At 41.6% G+C, this 20,823-nt stretch overlaps 1 protein-coding gene across 9 annotated transcripts in view; it reads right to left on the reverse strand.

The window, feature by feature from the left end:
- The window catches only part of ARVCF (ARVCF delta catenin family member), a 246,616-nt gene that overhangs the window by 132,845 nt on the left and 92,948 nt on the right, over positions 1–20,823 (reverse strand). For 4 of the 9 annotated variants that reach the window (XM_063173439.1, XM_063173441.1, XM_063173436.1 and 1 more), the window contains one exon: positions 18,492–18,737. The exons of 2 other annotated variants lie outside the window; for them this stretch is intronic. In XM_063173439.1, the coding sequence (XP_063029509.1) occupies positions 18,492–18,707 (216 nt within the window). In that variant the 5' untranslated portion in view covers positions 18,708–18,737. Of the gene's footprint in view, positions 1–5,248; positions 5,474–18,491; positions 18,738–20,823 lie in introns of those variants that run through there. 3 more of the 9 variants (XM_063173437.1, XM_063173444.1, XM_063173443.1) reach the window with 3 other exon arrangements.

A 20,823-nucleotide genomic window follows, 5' to 3' on the forward strand; every position in this document is an offset into this window, starting at 1 on the left:
ATACACACATATATATAAACACACACAAAAATACAGTCTCCAAAGTACAAAAATATACCCCTGACTCTGGTTTCATTACAGACTTTCAGGAACATCTCTCTGAACATTACAATAGTCTTGCTGAAAAAGTTTTACTGAAAATAAAAGTTCAGAACTGCACCAAGCAATTTAGCTTGTAGCAGCAGAAAACCCAAAGCTCAAAAATACTTCAAGTTTAGTTAAATCACTTTCTTTTTTGAACACTGAGGAGTTGTGATGCTAAGGATAGATGTGTGGGATTGGACAAAAGGGAAAACTCTGGTATTTCAATCTCCTGCTGTAAGCAGGTGTGGACCTGACTCATCAGAGGCAGAGAACACCACTGGAAGTTATGATTTTCACATTTCTGCAGTACAGAGGGAGCACCGAGTTCATGGAGTTTTCACCCCTTAATACAACAGAAAGGATTCTGCCCACCCATTTGTGGGTGGAAGACTCTTAGACACAAAAGCTGATGCTGCCCTAAGAAAGCAAGTGTTGCTCATCTGGCTCCTCTCAGGTATAGTCACAGTTGCTCATTCTTAGGCATAAAGGCAAATTAAAAAAGGTCCCGAAGCCTGGCTGCAGCTTAATGAGAGACAGAAGACACAAAGGACACAGTGACATTTAAAACTATCAATGTTTGAGTTTCAGCTTTCCTTTTATCCAAGAATTTGAAATACACTTTCTCTACGCTCAGGATTTATTTCAGGGACTCCATTACTCCTCAGACCTCCACTGGAAAAACAAAACCAAAGAAAACCTACTAGCAAAATCCTTTGTTTCACTTCTCACACACTACTGAAACAACAGTGATTTTAAAAACACCTGAAGAATACAATCTTGTTATTGCTCCAGTCTGTCCTTGGGAAGATCTGAGCAAACCAAATGCATACAGAGCTCCCAGGCCAAGGCACATGAGGTTTGTACTGCATTGTCACCCTGCTTCAGCAGCAGAGCCATCACATGAGCTCCTGCCCACACACTCCTGTTCATGCCCTGCCCTTTTCCTTCTCCCAAGAACTTCACACAGAGCCACTTCTCCCCCCTGTTTCAGGCCCAGGAGGAAGGTACAACCCTTCCAAGGAGCTCAAACAGCCTGGCTCAGGAAGCCATTCCTCTTTTCATGGAGCTTTAGGGTTGGCTTCAGTTTTTCAGCTGCATCAGTTCAGTGGTTCTGTCCCCAGAATGGTCACAAACATGAGTGCATTACCTTGTTGCACACTTTGGGAAACCAACAACCAGCAGCAGCAAAGAACAGGATTTTCTGAACCCCAGACAGAGCTGAACTCCCATCTCACACCACAATATCCACAAATACTTCCACAAAGGAGAACAAGCAGCGGTGCAGTCCAAAGCAGGAGCTTTTTAGAAGTTTCTCTGCATTACAGCTACTGAATTTTGGTAGCACAGAGGAAATAATTTAGAGCAATTGAGGAACAGAGGTAGGAACAGGTAAAGACATACTAAGGATATGCTAAATACTTTTATTCAGTGAAATGCCTTGTTATTTTAACACTCAAATGCAAGGACAGAACTTCACCAGTGGCCTTGATCCTACTCCCACTGAATCAAACCTTAATTCAGTGGCAGAAATTAACTCCTGGGAAAAAGTGTTTGCAATTCAATGTTTGTGAGCAGCCTTGTTATAAACATCCAGTCCATCCAGTTTCAAATGTGATTGTTTAACATGCTTTTTTCTCCATTTTATCTTCCTTAATCAGTATTTCTGCATTTGGAAAGACCTTGAGTGCCCACATTTGTTAAAAAAAAACAAAAAAACAAAAAAAAAAAAAACCAAAAAAACCCAAAAAAACAAAACAACAAACACACTACAGCAACCAAAACCACCAAAACATCTTTTTATGTTTTTATTTTTAGTAACTGCAATGTAACTTAAGCAAAACTTGCAGCCAGCCTGATGTTCCATGTAGAACAGCTCCAGACCTTGGGGACAGGTGGTTAAGCAGTACAGCCCTGGGAAGGGCAATTGCTGGAATGCTTTGCTTGGTATGTCCATTGCTGGTACAAAGCTGTGCACTCACACAAAATGGACATTATAGGCCCTCTTATAAAGGAACACATTTGCTACTGAGGAGTTTTCAGAAACTGAACACTTCCATTTCCACATCTCACACAAGTGTCCTGCAGCTCCAAGGCTTCCTTGTTATGCTGAAGGACTCAGCTGTGCAAGCTCCCCCACAAGAGGCAAAGGCACATTCTCACATCTGAGCTGATGCTCCACACCTGAATTGGGCAGTAACTGCCCAAAGAGTTCAAAAATGCACCATCCTGTAGAGAATTACTGCCTCTGTGCAGAGCTCACACAAGTGTGTGCCTCCATTCAGTTGCTCCTGTAATTAGTTCGACATCTCAGTGAGTCCCAAACCCACTCCCTGTGCCCAGCTCTGCCTACAGGGCTCACCTGCTGCCAAAGGGAATGCTTCAGGGAGCAAGGAGGACTCAATATTGGAGACTGCTACATCTCTTCAGGGCAGTAAAGCATATTAGACCTGTTTCAGGCCTGTCATATATCAGAACCCATAAGTGAATCCCTACAGAGATCCATGCCAAACCTCACACTCCCTTCTTATTTGGTTTTTCTAATATGACCTGACCAATTGCTGGGAAAATGATGATTCTATTGCATGCTGCACCTCCATGAACATATCTTCCACAAGCTTTCCATCACTGGTACAGACTCACAGCAGAGATGGCACTAATGCATTAACTGCTTTTTCATCTTGCCAGATCTACAATTTCATAGTCTCTCACATCAGCATTATCCTCTAGTGAAATGCTTCAGGAACAAAGTCCTGAGGAAGGCCAGCTTTACTGAGGTCAGTGCCTGAATCTGGAATGTTAATAAAGTATTTTCCTAAGCAAGAATAACAGAGAACTGAAGAACTTTTGGCAAAAGTCACTTTAAGTGACTCCTTTCCCCTTCACAACTTCATGGCCCTGAGGCAAGCCGGCACTTTAGGTTTCAGATCCAGATCAAAGCCGTATGTGATACTGCATGAACATATATTTTAACAGTTCCAGACTTCAAGATCCTTCTCAGTTTCATAAACTCTTTACTTACTTCCAAGGCCACTGCAGATACTCAGCACAAACTTCAACAGCCTTCATCCCTCATGAGCAGGAAGGGGAATGGCCAAGGGATGACTCAGGAATGTGACATCCTCCCCCCACCATCATGGCCACATTTCTGGTTTTCAGCATTTGGTTCCTCTACCAGTGCTCTCAGGTACAATGCTCCTTTTGTGGCCCAGAACTTCAGGAAGCATGACTATTCCCAGCAAAAGCATGATTAGACGTTATTCTTCATTCTTTTTAATTACTATTTCACAGCTGTCCTTATCTGAACACAACAGGCCTTCAATTAATGTGGCAGAAGTCCATTGCAGTCTCTCTCCTATCTTTATCTGGATGGATTGTACAGACTTGTCATCTACCTCAAAGTCATTTATTCATTTGGTTTAGTTTTACTTAATTGTGATCATTACAGCTAAAGAATTACTTTCTACAAGCCCTGTAACTGCACAGTAAATTTTTCTGATAACTCACGGCTTAAAACTACCACCTTTCATTAAGCAAAGCATTCTCTAATAAACTGCTGTGCTACCAGACTGAACAGTTATTCTGTGAAAAGACCTCAGAATGAATCCAGAACCATTACTCCAACAGAAGAGATAAAATACCACATCTCTGTCTAATCCTCAGCTATGACAGACAGTGTGAAAATTAAAACCATGACATTTTTTTGTTTTGATATGGAAGAAGAATTTACAAGCTAACTGAAAAGCATGACCTGAAGTGATTAACTACAACCTTCCACTCTCACTCAAGCTTTTCTGCCTATCAACACTGAAAACCCAGAAGACACAAACACAGCTGTACTGCATGGGTCAAAAGACATGAAATACACCTTTTTTCTTACTGTTAGCATTCTGCTCCTTACCTCCAGCTTTTTCCTTCGTGTATTATAAAAACCCAGACAAAACCAAAATCCCTTGGAGCTGCTAACTAGATCTATCTATCTAAAACTCAACAATCCATTGCACATAATTTGACAGGTACAGTAGCTGTGGGTCAGGCAATATGAACAGCACCACAGACAAATCAAGTCCCTTCCTAAGACGCCCACAGGAAGCATGACACACAAACAAGTACCCAAACAAACCAGCATTCAGCCACCTCCAGCAGGCAGGACTGTGATTCCAGGGAATCCTACAGACAAAGAAATGCTCACTGGAGGACCCAGCTGAAAGGGCCGCTTTCCCCTCAAGGGAATCAGCATCCTATTTGCATCATGAAATGATTCAGCCTTCTGTTACTGAGATGGGTGGGTGAAACAGGGTATTAAACCAAGGCAGAGAAACTCTAACAACCTCAGTGCAATGAGCCTAAACAAATTCAGGGATGTATTATCCGTGATGTATTATTGTGGCATTCTCCTATTCTACAGTACTCTGTTTTAAATTACAAAGGCAGAAGAGAAAAAAGAGGATTAAGAAAAAGACAGAACCTCATCCTAGTTGGAGAAGCAGCTCTACCCTGCCACCACCTGAATTTATCAGGTTTCCTGAGGCTTACAAGGTAGGAGAAGAAGGTTATCCACGAAAAGCACCTATGAATTACAGGAGTCTATATGATCTCTATTTATTTAAATCTAGTCCGCAACAGCTTTGCCCTGGAATACCCAATGACAGTTCAAAGTAAAGAATAATATTTGAAATATTTTTGCACCAAGTTGTAAGTCCATAGCCAAGAAGAACTTTATGTTTAAGATAACATTTAGAGTGAAAAACCACCGTTATTTCTCTGGTATGTCCAACAACAAAATCAAAGAGAAAGCCAAGGAACACAGTATGGGAAAAGCAAACATTGAACAAAAGCACAATAGCAAAGCTTTCTCTTTTAAAAGCACTATTTCTAGCTGTTCATGTCAAAGAGCTCCCTAGATTTATTGAGCAGGACGAGAAGGTCAAAGAACACAATGGCTTGCTTTTTGGGTGTTTCACCAGTTAACACAACAGAGACAAAAGCAGATTCTCTCTCGAATGCTGTGCTAGAAAGAGCAGCTCAGCTTTTGCTCTTAGTTCCCAGCTAAAATCGCAAACACAAGTAAACAACCCCTTCCAGCTCTGACAGCTTTCTCCACGCCAGCAGGACCCGCACACGCGGCCGCAGAGCCCGAGGGGAAGGACACAAGTTTCGCACTAACCTGTTTGAGTTCCGCAGGCATTTATGCGAGGCGCAGGTCCCGCTGTCCCCGGCACCGAACACCTCCGGCCGCCCGCAGCCCCTGCGCGGACCCAGCCCGCTGCTCCGACAGCCTCCGCAGCCTCCTCCCCCGGCGGAGCTCGCTCCTTTTGTACCCGGACCGGCACCCTCCGCAGCCTCCCTACGGACTGAGCCCATCCAGGGAAAAGCCCCGCTCCGCCGGCAGCACCGGCACCGCCGCGGCTCCGGCAGGGGACGCGTCCGCGTCGCTCTCACATGGCCGAGCCGCCGCTGCCCCGGCGCCGGGAGGCTCCGGCAGGGGGGCGGCACTGACGGGCAGCCGCAGCCGGAGCGGCCACGCCCGGCGCGCCGGGGGAGCGGGGAGAGGGGCAGGGCCGGTCGGCGGGAGAGCCGCGGGAGCAGCCCCGGCTGTGCCCGAGCAGCCCCGGCCGTGCCCGGCGCCGCCGCGCGGTCCCTCTGGCTGCCGCCGACTGCGCGCCCGGAGCCCCGGGGGTTCCCCGGCCCGCCCCCCCGGATCTCTCCTGATGGATTACAGAGACAAAGAGGGAAGCCGCCTGTTCCCGGCGCGTCTCAGAGCTGTAACCTGCCGGCTCCGGCGGCACAGAGCCCTTCCCACAGCGCCTGCCCGGAGAGCGCAGCTGCCTCCGGAATTACAGGGCGCTCTGCAAGAAAGCACAAGAAAGGAAACCTTCTCGCTTGCTTACTTTTTGCGCTTCACTTCGAGATTAATGGCATCCCTAATGCACCAACACCAGAGAATTATGATCTTCCATCACCGTCTCCTCCCTTTTGCATCTCACACAGGTGCGGTGAGGCTTAGAGCTTAAAAGTACAACTGGCCTCATTTTTTAAAGCCATTCACCTGCCCACAAACCTATCCCACATTCATTAACTGATTGCCTGGATAAATTACTCATTACCAAAATGAATGCCAGGTGTGCTATGCCTTGCATCCACCACATTCTGCAACAAAAACTGGAACTTCCCAGAATGGTTCACAGTTCTCACATCCATCTCTTCCTAGTAAATTGGAAGTACCTAATTTTTAACATCCATTCTTTGAACAAGGCTGTAAACCTCTATGAAATACCTGGGAAGAAGAAGAGCCTTCCCATACTTCTTATTCTAGGATCTGATCCTTCTTTCTGCTTTATCCACAAAACTATATGAAATGATGTATTAAATATTTTAAGACCTCAAGTCTTGAAAGCAAGAGCTGTAGGTTGGTAGGTGTAAACCAACCTTAACTAAGCATGAAGCATTTTTCCATCTGGAGCCACAACAGGGCAAGAGGAGATGCTCAGCCAGCCCTGAACCAGAGCCCTGCCCTTCCATGGAAGCTGTTGGCCAGATCTGGGAGGGATTGAGGTCCCCAGTGCTGAAAATCCAGCCCTGCTTGCAGACACCAGCCAAGGGGCAGTCAGTGGTGGTTCTCCCTTTTCCTACGAGGTTCCAAAGCACTAAGTAAATCCGACACTGTAACAGCTGGTGGCTGAACAATGGTAATTAAGGACTGAAAGATACTGGCATCAAATTAGAGACTATCCCTGGAAAACAGGCATAGTCAGAGCCAGGGAGACCAGCTATACACCAGGAAGAAAGGTACAATTGAATTGTCTTTAATTATCAGAATAGGCACCTTAGCATGAAAGGTTCTTTTCATCCCAGCTTCAGGTTCCCTGAAAATTTTAAAACATCCTTTCAGTGTCCCCATAACTAACAGTTAATTTGTATCAATCTTAGCAGAGGACCATTAAAAAGTGGCATCTCCTATACAGGCATTTAAGAGTGGAAGAAATGTTTCAGACCTATTTAATCCTAATTTCAACCTTCCTACTACTGCCAGTGTCAGCATTCCAGATGTACTTTAAGGGCAGAGAACAGGGCAGAGCTACTTTACCCAGCTCATCCTAGTTTGTTTAGAAATAAATGCTGTAAAGTTTGACAAGGGCAATGGTAGATGTTGCACAATGTTTAGCTGAAGTGATTTGCTTCACTGGAGGGAAAAGATGTATTCTATCTACAGGGGAATAATTCAGAGGCAACTGTAGTGGCCATTAATAACACACGTAAAGGCCAAAGCAAAAGGAATGAGGTTTGTATGAGTCTCCTGTACTTTTGTACAGTGCTCTCCCACCCCTTCTCCTTGTCCAACTTTTCTTCAGTTAACAAACTAAAATAGCTCCACTTTTGTTGAGGCCATGCTGGCACAGAACAGCACCATTCAATTTAGCCATGCACATGGCCATGTGCCAGACCTTTATACCCTGTCAAAGAAAAACCAGTGTAAAGCCTATATCCATAGGGCACTGAAGGAGCTACTCCTGCATGCAAAGCAACGAAACTGAAAACCTTCTGGATGGACTTGCCAATTCTCACTCACATAAGAAGTCTCTCATGTTGTAAACCCACATGTATTTGTGAAAGCCACACAAGATTAGTGCTGCTGAATTTTGAAGTCCCACCTGCAGGAGTCAGGTTGTTATTTAAAAACATGCTTTTCCTGTAAAATATAAAATAGATGCTTGTAAGCCTTCTGGTTGTAAAGTAAATTTTGAAAATGTTTTGACTCAAAGCTAAAAGATTTTTTTAAGGGGAAATTACATCTCAAGTTCTCTTAGCCTCTTGTAATATTTTACTAGCTCATACAATTCTGAATGCTGAGATTTGGCAATGTGAAGTCAAAGAACTAATTACCTAAAAAAGAGTTATGGATTAGATCCCTAAGGTTATACTGAACTTCCAGATTCTGGCAACAAACACTCTATCCATTAGTACCAGACTGCTGACTACATCACAACCTTCCCCTCTTTTTTTAAAATGAACCTTAAATTCTTAATCTGTCACTTTTTTTTCCCAGCTGCAAAAGTAGGGTGAAAACCTTCTTTCCTCTTGCTGAGAAATTAAAAATTTATAAATAGGAAGGGATTTAATTCTTTGGAAGATGGAATAGTATAGTATCTCAGCCAGGCTCTCTTTTCTTATTTTCTCCCATTACCCTTAAAAAATTCCCCATCACTAGTGCTGCTCTATAGATTGATCTGCTCTCAGAGGCAGTAAAAAGGAAATGGTTTACAGCTCTGCCTGGGATCATAACATATGGCTTCAGTGATATGTAACTTCCATAAAGCCAACAGAGCAAGAAGGCACAAGATGAATCAAGAATCCCAGCTAACCATAGAGGCAAAAGCAGCACCATCACCCATGGCAATTCTCTGAATTAGAGAGCCTGTATTCATACAGGGGCTGCCATGCCAAGGGTATTTTATTGTCCTTCTGTGAATTTCATGCAGCAAATAAACAAGGTAAGTGGGAGAGCTAAAGCACAGCACACTGGGATGTGTCAGAGTGCCCTACAGTTGTGATTTTAATTCACACAAATGTAAACAGAACATTCTATCTCCGAGATACATTTTGAAATCTTTTCCTGTTAGTATTATCATCATTTTTAAATGTATTTGAAAAGTTACAGGAGCCCTTTCAAAGCATCTGTACTTGCTCCAAAATGGTTGCATGACTGTAGTAGGACACATCCACCCAGGTATTTCTAACATTGCCATGAACATGGTTTTGACAATCTTCTTGCTCCCATACTGCAAGTTTGGAAATGGAGACAAAGCCAGGTTGCCTCAGTAGGGAGCTGTTGTATTAATGGAGGATAATTTTAGGTGCCTTCTTTACTTAAGAAGCCAGTATTAAAAAGAGGTCTAAAGGATCACAAGGCTGAGGAACAATGCAGTAAAGCAGATACTTTCTACAGGCTGACACCACCAGGCATTTCAGTAAGTTCAGGGGATTTTTAACTTGTATACCAACACAGCTTCCATCTTGCTACATCTAGTATCAGTCAACTCCATTTCATCTAAGTTGTCATATGACAGGATGAGAACAAGGACAGTCTGGTGACAGCACTGCTTACATTAGAAACAAAGGACAGAGGAAGGTACATGTCACTGCATATAGGTCACATCTGAATGAATGACCTATGTTTCCTCCCAGCAGCTTCATTTAGGTAAGAATCAACTACATTTTAAAGGCATAAAAAAATCTACTCTGGTTTATGAAAAAAAAAAAATTAATTACCATGACATTTATAACAGAACAACAACAGCAAGGAAAACAGATCAAGTTAAGGTTGGAACTATGACCATAATTTCATGCTGTAGTTATTGAAAAGGAAAACAACGACTAAATGCAGGAAAGAAAGACCCAGCATTAACCATTTTTCATTTCTTAGTTTTTGTTTTGGTTTGTGGATTTTCCAGATGATTTGTGCTGTATTTCATGCTGCATATTACAAACTCTTGCTCAGAAGGTACCAGCTTAAGGCATCATTCTCTCATCCAGAAGGCAAAAATGTGGTTTGCCATGACGTACCAGACTAATAACTGTCTGCACAATCTACCCACTTTCATGGTAATTACTGTCCTCTTCAAACCAAAACCTGAAGCTGTTTTGCAGTCCCTTCTGAAGAGAGAATTAAGGTCTCTGTGTATGAAATTTATTCCAAGCAGGTTTCTTGTATTTTAAATAGTTGCATATGAAAATAAGACTGCAAAAAGGAAGAAAAGCTAATCGGATGAGTTAGAAACACAGACACTAAAGTTCTTTGCAATCTTTAACTACAGTATTCTAAAAATGCCCTGTGCCAGCATTTTAGATTAAGTCCTAAAAATGAAGTCTGATGCTATTCCACAGCATTTCCCAGTCACCACAATTACGGATAAAAAATATTCTCTCCAGCTAGTAATTTAGTAGCTTAAAAAAGAAGCAGTTGTTGAGGTTTTGTTTGGTTGGTTTGTGGTTTTTTTTTTTTTTTCTTCATAATACCTAAATAAATAGTAAACTGTGACATACATTTAAATCAAAGGCTTTAATTACAGTTGGCACACAGCCTCAGGCTGCCCATGGCCATCTTTGGCCATTCTGTTTTCAGTCACACTGATGACTTCAGTGAATCACTCCACATTTGTGACAAAGCAAGCAGGAACATAATTTGAACCATTAACAAGATGGCCTAAACTAGCAAAAGACTCAATAATTTTTCAATGTCATCATAATCCACCATCCATTCTGGGCTCTTTCAGCATTAGTTCACAAGAGCTTGCAGACACTGCAGACACCTGAAAGGGAACTGTAGAAAATTTTTGAGTTTAAAAGCGAGGTTGAACCCTGCAGGTCCAAAGCCCAAAAGGCTCAGGGGAAGAGGAAATTGCCAGGTTGGCTGCTTGGTGGTTTTAAAGTTTCTGCAGCCACGTGTGTCTGTGTGAGGGAAGAGGCTCACAAAGGCTGACCAGCTCCTGGGCAACGCCTTGCAGGGATGAAACTGCCTCGCTGCACCCCTACGGATCAAGGCCTGTATTAGGAACAAAATCTTTTCATTAAATTGGGAGATACAGTACAAAAAGATTTTCTAATGGTTTAAAATCTTTCTTCCTGAAGAACCCAACTAAACTAATACAGTCATATGCTTGGGAACTAAAATGTAGGACAACTAAAAATCTTAAAAAGTCAGGACAATTAATCATGTTTTGCTGCCTGAACTGAGAAACAAACAAGCAGCAGGACATGAAAAATAAATCACAACTTTAATGTAAGATGATTCATGTTAATTATCAAGAAGCAAATATGGTAAATGGGACTAGAAAGTTGTTTTTTTTAAAAAAAACTTGTTAAACCCGATACTGCTCTTTAATGTTTACATTTTATTGTTCCTATTTAAGACTTTTTTAATAATTAATTGCTGTTATACTTGCTGATGTTGTAACACTCAGAGACATCATGCAAAGAAAAGCCTAGATGCCTGTTTACATAATGAGAATGCACTGCAATCAAAATTTAATTTTAATGTATTTCTCTTATATGTACGCCTAAAAGAAAACATAGTTCTATTAGTAAAGCAATGTAAAATCATGGAATATTACTATGGAACTGTGAATTTTTCATTTAATTTAAATATTTTTAATTAAAACCTGGCACAGCTCCAGGCCAGAAAGGCTAACAGTTGTGAAAAGTCATTCTTTCACAAGTCTTGTCAAACAAAGTAAGAAAATCCTTGCTTTTCAATTGCTTCCAAAACCTCATTCAACAAAAATTTACACTAAACAAAAGGACTTGGAACCATGAAGGCAAATGAAACTGCAAAAATATTTGAGATGCTTAGAGCAAACATGGCCATTGCCTTGCACTATTACCATCATTACTGTGAAGCAGCTGCTGTCCTGCAGACAAACATTAGATGGCACTTTGGAATTCAGCAGTTCCCACAGAGAGTTGCACAGCACATATTTAACAGATGAAGTGTGAGATGTGAATGTGAGGTACTTTTGATGACAGAGAGAAAAATGACATTGCTGCAAAGGTGTGATTTTTGGAGCTGGAAGTATATTTTCAACCTGCACATGTAAAGCTATAAAATGGTATATAATTAAGTTTTGAAAAAAAACCCCAAATCTTACAAAGAATAAAGTCATTTTTCCTGCAGACAGAGGGTCAGTTTCTGGGTCCCTTTTTATTTTTTATTGAATCATTTGGAATCTACTTTTTAAACTAGACTTGCTGACAAAGTTTTATACAAATACTTCTCAAATAACACATCAGATTTTGAGTGGATTCAGCTGCATGCCAGCAGCTCTGAGCCCCAAATAACTCTCCTAAGTGGGGTTTAAGTAGTTTGCTTATCAAATAAATCCCTTCTGGAAAGAATTGCACAGCTTCTGATTCAGCTGGTCAAAGCTTCTTAACTGTTGCTGAAACTGATACTATTATTCCCATTCCCTTGTATCTGTGTTTTTATCATCTGAGGCCTTAAATGAAGACTGAAGAATAATCACAAGGGTAGGACAATTCAAGAAACAGATGAACAAGCAAATGTTAATTCTTGCTGGAATACCACTTGAGTCCATTTTCAGAGCCTCTCATATGATATATATCAAGATGCCTGTTGCACAAACTTTTATTTTTTTACTTTTTTTTCTGGGCTTTTGCTAGGGAATTCCTCCTGCAACACATGAAGCAGGTTGTAGGATTTCCTTTGGAATTTGGGTCATCCCAGCAGAAAGGCAAACAATAGGAGCTCCTCAGTGGTGCCACATGCCACACTGTCACTCTGAAGTCTCTATCTGACACCTGCAGTGACTCCAGGAGAGCTCCTGCTCTGGCAGCAGCACTGCCCCAGGCCAGCTGCAGGGTTTGGGCTGAGGAGCACCAGCTCCTGCTTCAGCTTCCACCATTGCTATCAGCCAAAGGTCCTGGCTCTCACTCTAAACCAGGAGCTGATGCTTTCACAGACATGGGACAACATCCATAGAAAAGATGTTCAAAGTTCCAGCCTGCAAGCTAAATGCAATTACTACCATGTCCAGCACAGGAGAAGCCAGGGACAGGGACATATGGGAACACATCTCCCTGCAAAGGAGCTGAGTAATGGCTCCTGGTGCAGTTCCCAACTGCTGGGATCCCTAGGTAGTGTAAGTACCTCTCAGCTCACACTGAATTCTGATCTAAGAACTCATTCTCCCATGGGAATCATATTCCCAAATCTCCCTCCTCCTTCCCCCCAGAGCCTTTGAATAGTTGCACATATGCAGAAGCTGAAACCTGAGCCAGGTCACTCCCAGAAGCTCAGTAACTCACACTGAGTGTGCAGGCTCAGGCTGAGGGCAGTGAGTGCTCCTGTCACTGCCAGGAACCAGCACAGCCAAATCACAGAGTGAGGGGAGCTGGGCAGGGCCAGCAGCAGCCACAGATGGGGTGTGAGGTGACTGACACCAAACCATGTTGTACCCCAAAGCAGAATGTGCATTTCTATGGGTTCCACTGGCTCTATAAAGGAATAAGGATTATCCTTGCAAGTTCTTTCAACATTTTGCTTTCTATCACTACTGGCAGAAGAACATGCATGGGTTAAGTACCAGTGAGTTTTTTCCTTGGTATTTGGCAATGTAGCAGGAAATAGTACTGTAACACCAGGGAGCTGTCATGAACTGACAGCATTGTTGTCTGTACCTGACCTTACCTGTAAGGCAAAAAAAAAGGAATTTTCCATGCTGTCAGTCCCTTAATGCGAGCACAAATATGTTATATAACACAGGAGGCCAAGAGGCACTACAAACTCAAACTAATTACATGAAACTTTACACACAAAGGTGGAACTGCATTCTGTATGAGATGCACAAGAGAGAAAAAAGGCAAGATGAAGATTCAGTGAAGCTCAGAACCCATTTTTGCCTCTTTTCTAGATATGTTTAAACATACATACAATATTAAAGCAACCATTATATACAATATTAATGCACCCATGTTCTTACTATCAAAGCACTGGAAACAGTCTCTATATATTCTAGCAGTTTGTACTATGTCAGTGTAGAGCAGAGAATCTGAAATAAAAGTAATGAAATACAGACAGAAGTGCTATTGTAGCCTAGGCTGACTCAGAAAGGTTAACTTGATGGTATTTTCTTAGAAAAGCAATTTGACCTAATCTTGTATTTTTTTTTAATTCTCACCATGTGTTCTGGTGTGCTTTAGAGTTCACCTTTTATTTGAAAATAACCCTCAATTCACTAAATGTCAAAACTTCTGTTTTGGCAGAAGTCACAGGTACCTCAGATTAACAAAATGACTGAAGAATATGGGTACTTAATTATGGCTTAAAAATACCTGCCTGAAAAAGAAAAAAAAGCCAAATGTGGGTGTTTGTTTTCAAGCAGGTGTTATTTCTCTGGAACATAAGCTGATATATAAATGATCCAAACTGCAACTATGAAAATATTCTGTATGTTTTTTCCATAAGCTAATTTTCCTTGAACAGCTATAATAATATTTGCAAAGTGAAGGAAAAAAAAATTTATTAATTTTGCTCACTTTTTTATATAAGAACATCCCAACAAACCCACCAACAGGAACGTAAAAGAATCACAGTTATAGTCAAATGCATTAACTTTTTAATTATTGGATGATTCTGTGAGTGTGAAGAGTTCTCAGATCAACCCATGTTACTTCTCACAGGCACATCAGAGTCAATATATCTGACAAATAAAACCCTGTACCAGCAGTATGTAAAAGGTTGACTTCTGTTATTTGTACCGTGTGAGATTTGGCAATTCCCACAGCTTTCCTACCTGTAAGAAGGAGGATAATGCCTTTTTCTGACTTAGAAGACCCCTCTCAAATCCCTGTAGGGCACTACAGAAGTCCAAGTATTGTTCCAGTGCTTTTGCTGGCAACAGGGGTTTATTGAATACTGTACTTTATTTTGGTTATGCAACATTAACAGGAATGGAAGTTGTCACCACATACTGATGGGAAACAATCTTTGAATGCAAACCTTGTTCAGCTCCCCAGATGATCAGATTTGACAGAGCTTCTCTGCAACCTATGGAGCCACACCAGTTTAAACCAAGGCAGGATATAATCTTGTGTTTAATAAGTATCACATGTCTAATGTTTTAATAAAAGTGTATATACACACATAGATATATAAAAGAGTATTCTTTATTAGTAGTAAGTTCTGTTTTGTGGTGGTAATACTGCATCTCTCTGTCAGCCTGTCACAGCCCATACCCCACATGGACACATCTGTATCTCCTTCCTGCCCAGCTTCAGTTCCCACTGTGAAGAGCAGCAGAAGGCTGATTTGGAAACCAGGTAGGTTAAACTATACTTCATACATGAAGAACAGTAAGATTTCTCAGGCTTGTAAAAAACATGATCAACTAGACACTTGAGCATGTAGAAGACATGTGATGGGGGCTACTCACCAGTGACTTATTGGACTGTGCTTGTCCTGGAAACCTGATCAAAAGGCAAAGACTGCCAAGACTTCCATGGCCTGAAATACTGTAGTAACCAACTACAGTAACTGTACATGATTTACCTCTAAAGTCAGAGAAGCAAACACAAATACACATTAACAGACCACTCTCCTGTCTTTAGTACAACCAGAGTTTCCCTTCCAAAACCCAACAGCAGTGATCAGCCACGTGGCTCCCACCACTCAAGGCCAGAGACAGTCAAGAACAACGTTAAAACCTGCAGAGAGTTTTAGGAGATTTTATTACTGTGATAAAAGATCTGTGGCCAAAGTTTCATTAAATGTTACATTTTCCAGACTAATGCCAAGGTTTCCACTGTGTAACTAATGACCTTTTGTCCAGAGGGTTCTTAGTCTGAAAGAGCACTTTATCTGACCCTTCAGAATCTGCAGTAACACATGTACAAAGCTGCTATCTTCCCCAAGTTCTCCAGTTGAAACACCCTAATTCATGTCACTGGCTGCACACTCAGCAACAAACTCTAATTGCAGCTACAGTGGAAGCCTGGGGAAGCTGCACAGAGCAGAACTGACATTTACCCATCATTCAGGCACATTAAGCACAAAAAGCACTTTTGTCCCCATTCACCAGGGCCTGTGTGGGTTAAAGGGGACTTGTCCCTATGGCAGGAGCTGCTCACAGCCTCCTGCAGGAACACAGATGGGTACAAACCTCTGCAGAGCCTGGAGGTTTGGCAGGCACTGCCAAACTGCACACCTTGGCCCCTACCTGAGTAAAAGACTCTCACTAACATTAACAGGAGACATTTCAACAACACTTAGGACCTCTCATTGTGGGGACAGTGCTTCCCAGAAACCTCTACTCTGAGAAAGCTTCCTCTTAAAGAATAATCTCAGCTATTTCTAACTAATATCTGAACAAACCATTCATGATTTGTTTAGATTGTTCAAGTAATCAACCTCTCTCATGAAAAGGTAATTTTTAAGTTTAAGGTAATTTTATTAAAAAATATCCACACTCATCACAAAATCAAGAAGCCTGTGCACGTACTTTTTGGCAATTACAGCACATCCCTGACCTCATCTGCAGATCTGGTATTTCTCTTTAAGAAGAAAAGACAAGACACAATGGCATAGACACTCACAGAAAAAGTCAGCAAGTGCACCAGAGTTCATAGGTTCCATTCCAGTATTTGAAATTCACACTGAACAGGCAGAACTCACCAGCAATTGGCCAACTGGGCTGCCTAGGACAAGGAGTTATTGTTATGGAACGAGTTTAAAGCTGCTATTTAAAAAAAAAAATTAAAATGAAAATAAGAGTTCCAGGATTCATTAATTAGAATCAATATTTTCATAAGACCTTGATTTTGTCTTTTGAGAACTTCAGAACAGTGTAACACTCCTGGCACATTGCCCACATATATAGTACTTTTCCATGTCTAAAATTAAAAGGGAAAAAAAAGGACTTAATTTTCCATTCTAAGAAGGGAGTAAGTGTGGGATTGTATATTGAACAAGAAGTTGTGTGAGAGACTCTATTTACAAAGCCCTGACTATACACACTTCCCTAACAAATCCCTTTGGCAGATTCCACTTTGACAAACAAACAACATGGAAAACTGATGCCTGGTTGTGAAGATCATTAAAGATTATTTGTCACTCTCATAAAATGGAGCTAACCCTCCTTTCTTTTGTCCAAATCATACACAGAATAACTAGATTATGTATAATCACCACCAAAAGCTGCTACTTGAGTTACTTTGCAATATTCCTTATACCAAGCAGTTAACTGGGGTGATCTGCAGCACTCAGCCAGTGCTCACTGAACAGCCTCAGAGAGGTGGATTTCACTGCAGGGTGTGAGCAACCCCCACAGACAGCAGAGCACAGACAGCCTTTTGCTTTGTGTACTCTGCACAATGAAATGCAACACAAAACACCAGAGATTAAAATATTATATACTCTGCATAAGACTGAAGATACAGCTTTCATCCTTCAGTTAAACACTTTTTAATTCCAGTAAGTCAGGGAGGAATTTGGCCTTCGCTATACTTAATGAAAATTCACACAACTAACTTTACATTGATTCTTAATTGTGCATATTTAGCTATTTAACCATTTATTTCATATACAAGGAACTCTAAAAACCTCAATGCTAATTATCATTTAATTAAAGCTCCCCTCACCCAGTGGCAGGGAGCTGAGCCTACACAGATTCAGCCTGGGGTCACTTAGAGGGGCTGTTTCTCCATAAGAGTCACGTAGACCCCAGTAACTTAAAACTCTTTTATTAAGTTTTCTTGGAAGTGGTTAGACCTTAAGCTATTACACTGCAGAAAACTCATGCTTCATCAGTTTTGTGGATAAGGAATTTCATTCTGAAGCTATTAATCAGGCACTTTGCACAAAGTCATTCAGAAAAAGTGAAGGTGAACTTGTCCTTTTCCTATAAAAAATACGTAAGCACATCTCCCCTCTCCCAGCCCAGCAGCTCATCAGAGGATAACCACCTACAGCTCCTACCACACATGGTCAGACTTTTACCCTGACCAGTGCAGGCTGCTCCTGTCACATGAAATCCCAAATTCAGGCATCTTCATGTAAAAAACATGGCAGCTGTTACTAGAAAAGCAGTGCTGCCATAATATAAGGTAAAATCTGCCTCAATACAAGTATAATTGTAAAACAGTCTGGTATAACTGGGAAACAACTTCTGGAATCCCCATAGCCCAGAGCTTGCTTCTGAATTGAACAATGTTTTCTTAGGAAACAGACCTTCACAAATGGTACTATTGCTTCTGCATGACTTACCTTGTGTGTCAGAGGGGTTTGAGAGCTGAAGTAATTCAGAGACGTAAGTAGTTTGTCATTGCACATTTAAACAGTTAAAGAACGTGTATCAAGCAAAACAGTATTTGGAAATCTAAAGCTACCCACAAAGCCAGTTTGCATCATTAAAATAGTCTATCAATTCACTGCACATGAGAAACAAATTATGAAGTCCTCCCTACACAAACAATAAGGCTTTGCAGGAGGGAAATCCCTGCTTTTCATGCTGCTCCCTCTATTCAAAGTCCAGCTATTTCTAATGGAAATTTTGTTTGCTATGGAGATTATGATTCAGCCTTCTTTTACAATCACCAGCACATCACCAGACTTACAGCAAGTGCATAGATTAGAGGAGGGTGTGAAGATCCCTTCTTAGGGCTTTTACCCAGGTATGCACATACTTTTAAAAGTATCCCATGAGCTAGGAGCAAGAGCAGCTTCCAAGACAAGGCTCCAAAGGCTCCCAGCTGATGACAGCCCCGAGCTGGGGTGCAGTGTGGGTGCTTCAGACACAGCACACACCAATGAAATGCTGACAACACACCATGCACTGACTGTCTGGGATGGACACTGTGCTAGGGTGGGCTCCAGGGACAGTGAAAGGAGCAGGCTTTACCTGCAGTACGAGCTGCTGCCAGGCGGTTGCCAGGGGCTGACCATTGCCAATGTTGCAGATGCTCATGCGGTCTGCGGGCTGATTGGCACGCTCGAGTTGCAGGGAGACATTGCGCCGCTCCTCCTCAAGTGCGCGGGTGAGCCGCTCGAAACGAGCTTCTTGCTCTTTAACAGATGCCAAAATGCTGGCAGCAGACCTGATATCATAGTCATCCATGACTGCTTTCAAATGCTTCCTGCCTGTTAACTGACCAGGGCAAATGGAAAGGGTTAGGTAAAGGGTGGGGAGGGCACGGGTCAGAGGTTAAAGATAAAAATGCATATCGTTAGTCACCTTGCTAAAATACCGATCACTCTAAGCAGCAAACTGCAGTGCTCTTTGAAAAGCATCCATCTTTCCATCCATTGATTTGATTTTAAATTAAAAGCAATTAATCTAAGACTTCCCTGTTCAAAAAAGAAAAAAAATATGCTCACCTTTGAGAAAATTTGTATTTAATTCCTTTGATCGTTTTGCTAAAACTGCTCTGACAAGGGTTTTCATCCCTCTTGCAGAGCTAATTTCACTGTGCAAATAATAATGTACTTAAAAGAAATACATAAAAAAAGATATGGCTGTAGAGGGAAAGAGGAACATTCTCACTACAGACACCTGGAATTTCTGTCTTTAACAGCATAAGTGAGAAGTTTAACATTATTAAGGACAGAAACTTCATGGTAGAAGAACACAGTTGTGTCTATTTTTTCCACACCTCCCCAAACTTAACAGACAGTAGCTGAAATTAGCTTTCATACTTAAATTATAGCAGCACACTGTAACATGGAAAATATTTTTAAATGCAGAAAACATTTTTAACTGCAATTGCAGTTGAAATGCTTGATGATTTCCGTCAATGAAGCAGTCCTTCATGCTAACAATGCAAATGAAAAAGCAAACATCTTCCATGGAAAACACACAGGACTGCTTGTCTTTCAATGCAGAAAAAGAACACAGAAATCAACTAGGTGGGTTAGAACTTCTGCCTTATGTCTTCCCTAGCAGGGTAATGAAACAACCCCATTTAAAATCCTATCTTCACCTGTATGGTACATGCAGTAAAACTCCCCATTGATTCCACATATCTGTGACCTGAACACCACTTAAAATATTTTACTAGGAGTATGAAATCAGCAATATAATTTAAACATAAATTATGGCCTCAACAGAATCCTTCATCAAAGTTAAACAAGTAACCCCTCTTAAAGCACCTACTGAGACAAGCAGAGGCAGAACTGTCTCAGGCTCCTGTACTTCAAGAACTGTTCATGTTCTGTGCTGAACTTAAGTCCTGAGAAATTGTCCCTCGATTTGCTGCCAAAGATTCTTTGTTTTCCATCTATCAACAAGGATTTCCATGAGCACAGATAGTTCCCTGCTCCCTGATGCTTCGCAATTCATCATTCAGTGCCTTTAGATGATGCACACTCTTGACTGATCCATTTTCCATGACTGTTACATTTATCAGGAGTCTCTCCTGTGCAGATTCTTTGGTAGCTCAGAATAATGTGGTCATAATACTGTTATGTCCCAAAGAGGAGTATTAGTAGTGATTAAGCTGCATGTTTTTACAGTTTGTTGGGGACTCCTAAGCAGGCTGAAGTCTCCTTGCTTTTGTCAAATATGGCTGAAATCACCCAACAGGCCAAAAAAACACTGGGGCAGGAGTGACAGACCCAAATCCAATGGATTTCATGAGGAATAACCTGCCAGTGGCTCTGTGTTCATTGTTAACCCTTAGAGAGTTGCTGTTGAAAGGAATCAGAGTAATATAAAATCATGTTAGGAACAGCGTAAGGATTATCATGTATTAATCTCATAATGTTTACTTATAACCATGGCTTGAGCCTTTCATGTTTGCAGACCAGTAGGCAGAAATGAGTTTTGTCATTCATGCATTGATTTAACTTCTATTGAAATTCTGAAAGAAAACCAAAAACCACCAAAGGGTTTTCCAGATGTCACAGACTAGTCAAACGCAGACCAAACTGCCAACTTCTGAGACCTTCCAATAGATTATTAAAAGTCTATAAAACCTTCAGAGTACATTGGTTTCTGCAAAGGAGAATCAAAACCCTCTAAAAGGACAGTATGATTCATGGGAAGTCACAGGAAGACTCACCTGCTCTATCTCAGCATGATTTAGCCCTGGCACAGCTAGACATGAACACAGCCATGTGTTTCTGGACCTCAGCTGGCTTGTGTGCAGCCAAGTTCCACATTTCTGCTTTTTTGCTTCCCTGCTTTTGCACAGATGGAGACAGCTCTGTTTGCTGTCACTACTCCCAGGAGTTCC

The sequence above is a fragment of the Melospiza melodia genome, chromosome 20 (genome assembly GCF_035770615.1).
Source record: "Melospiza melodia melodia isolate bMelMel2 chromosome 20, bMelMel2.pri, whole genome shotgun sequence".
Classification (NCBI taxonomy): domain Eukaryota; kingdom Metazoa; phylum Chordata; class Aves; order Passeriformes; family Passerellidae; genus Melospiza; species Melospiza melodia.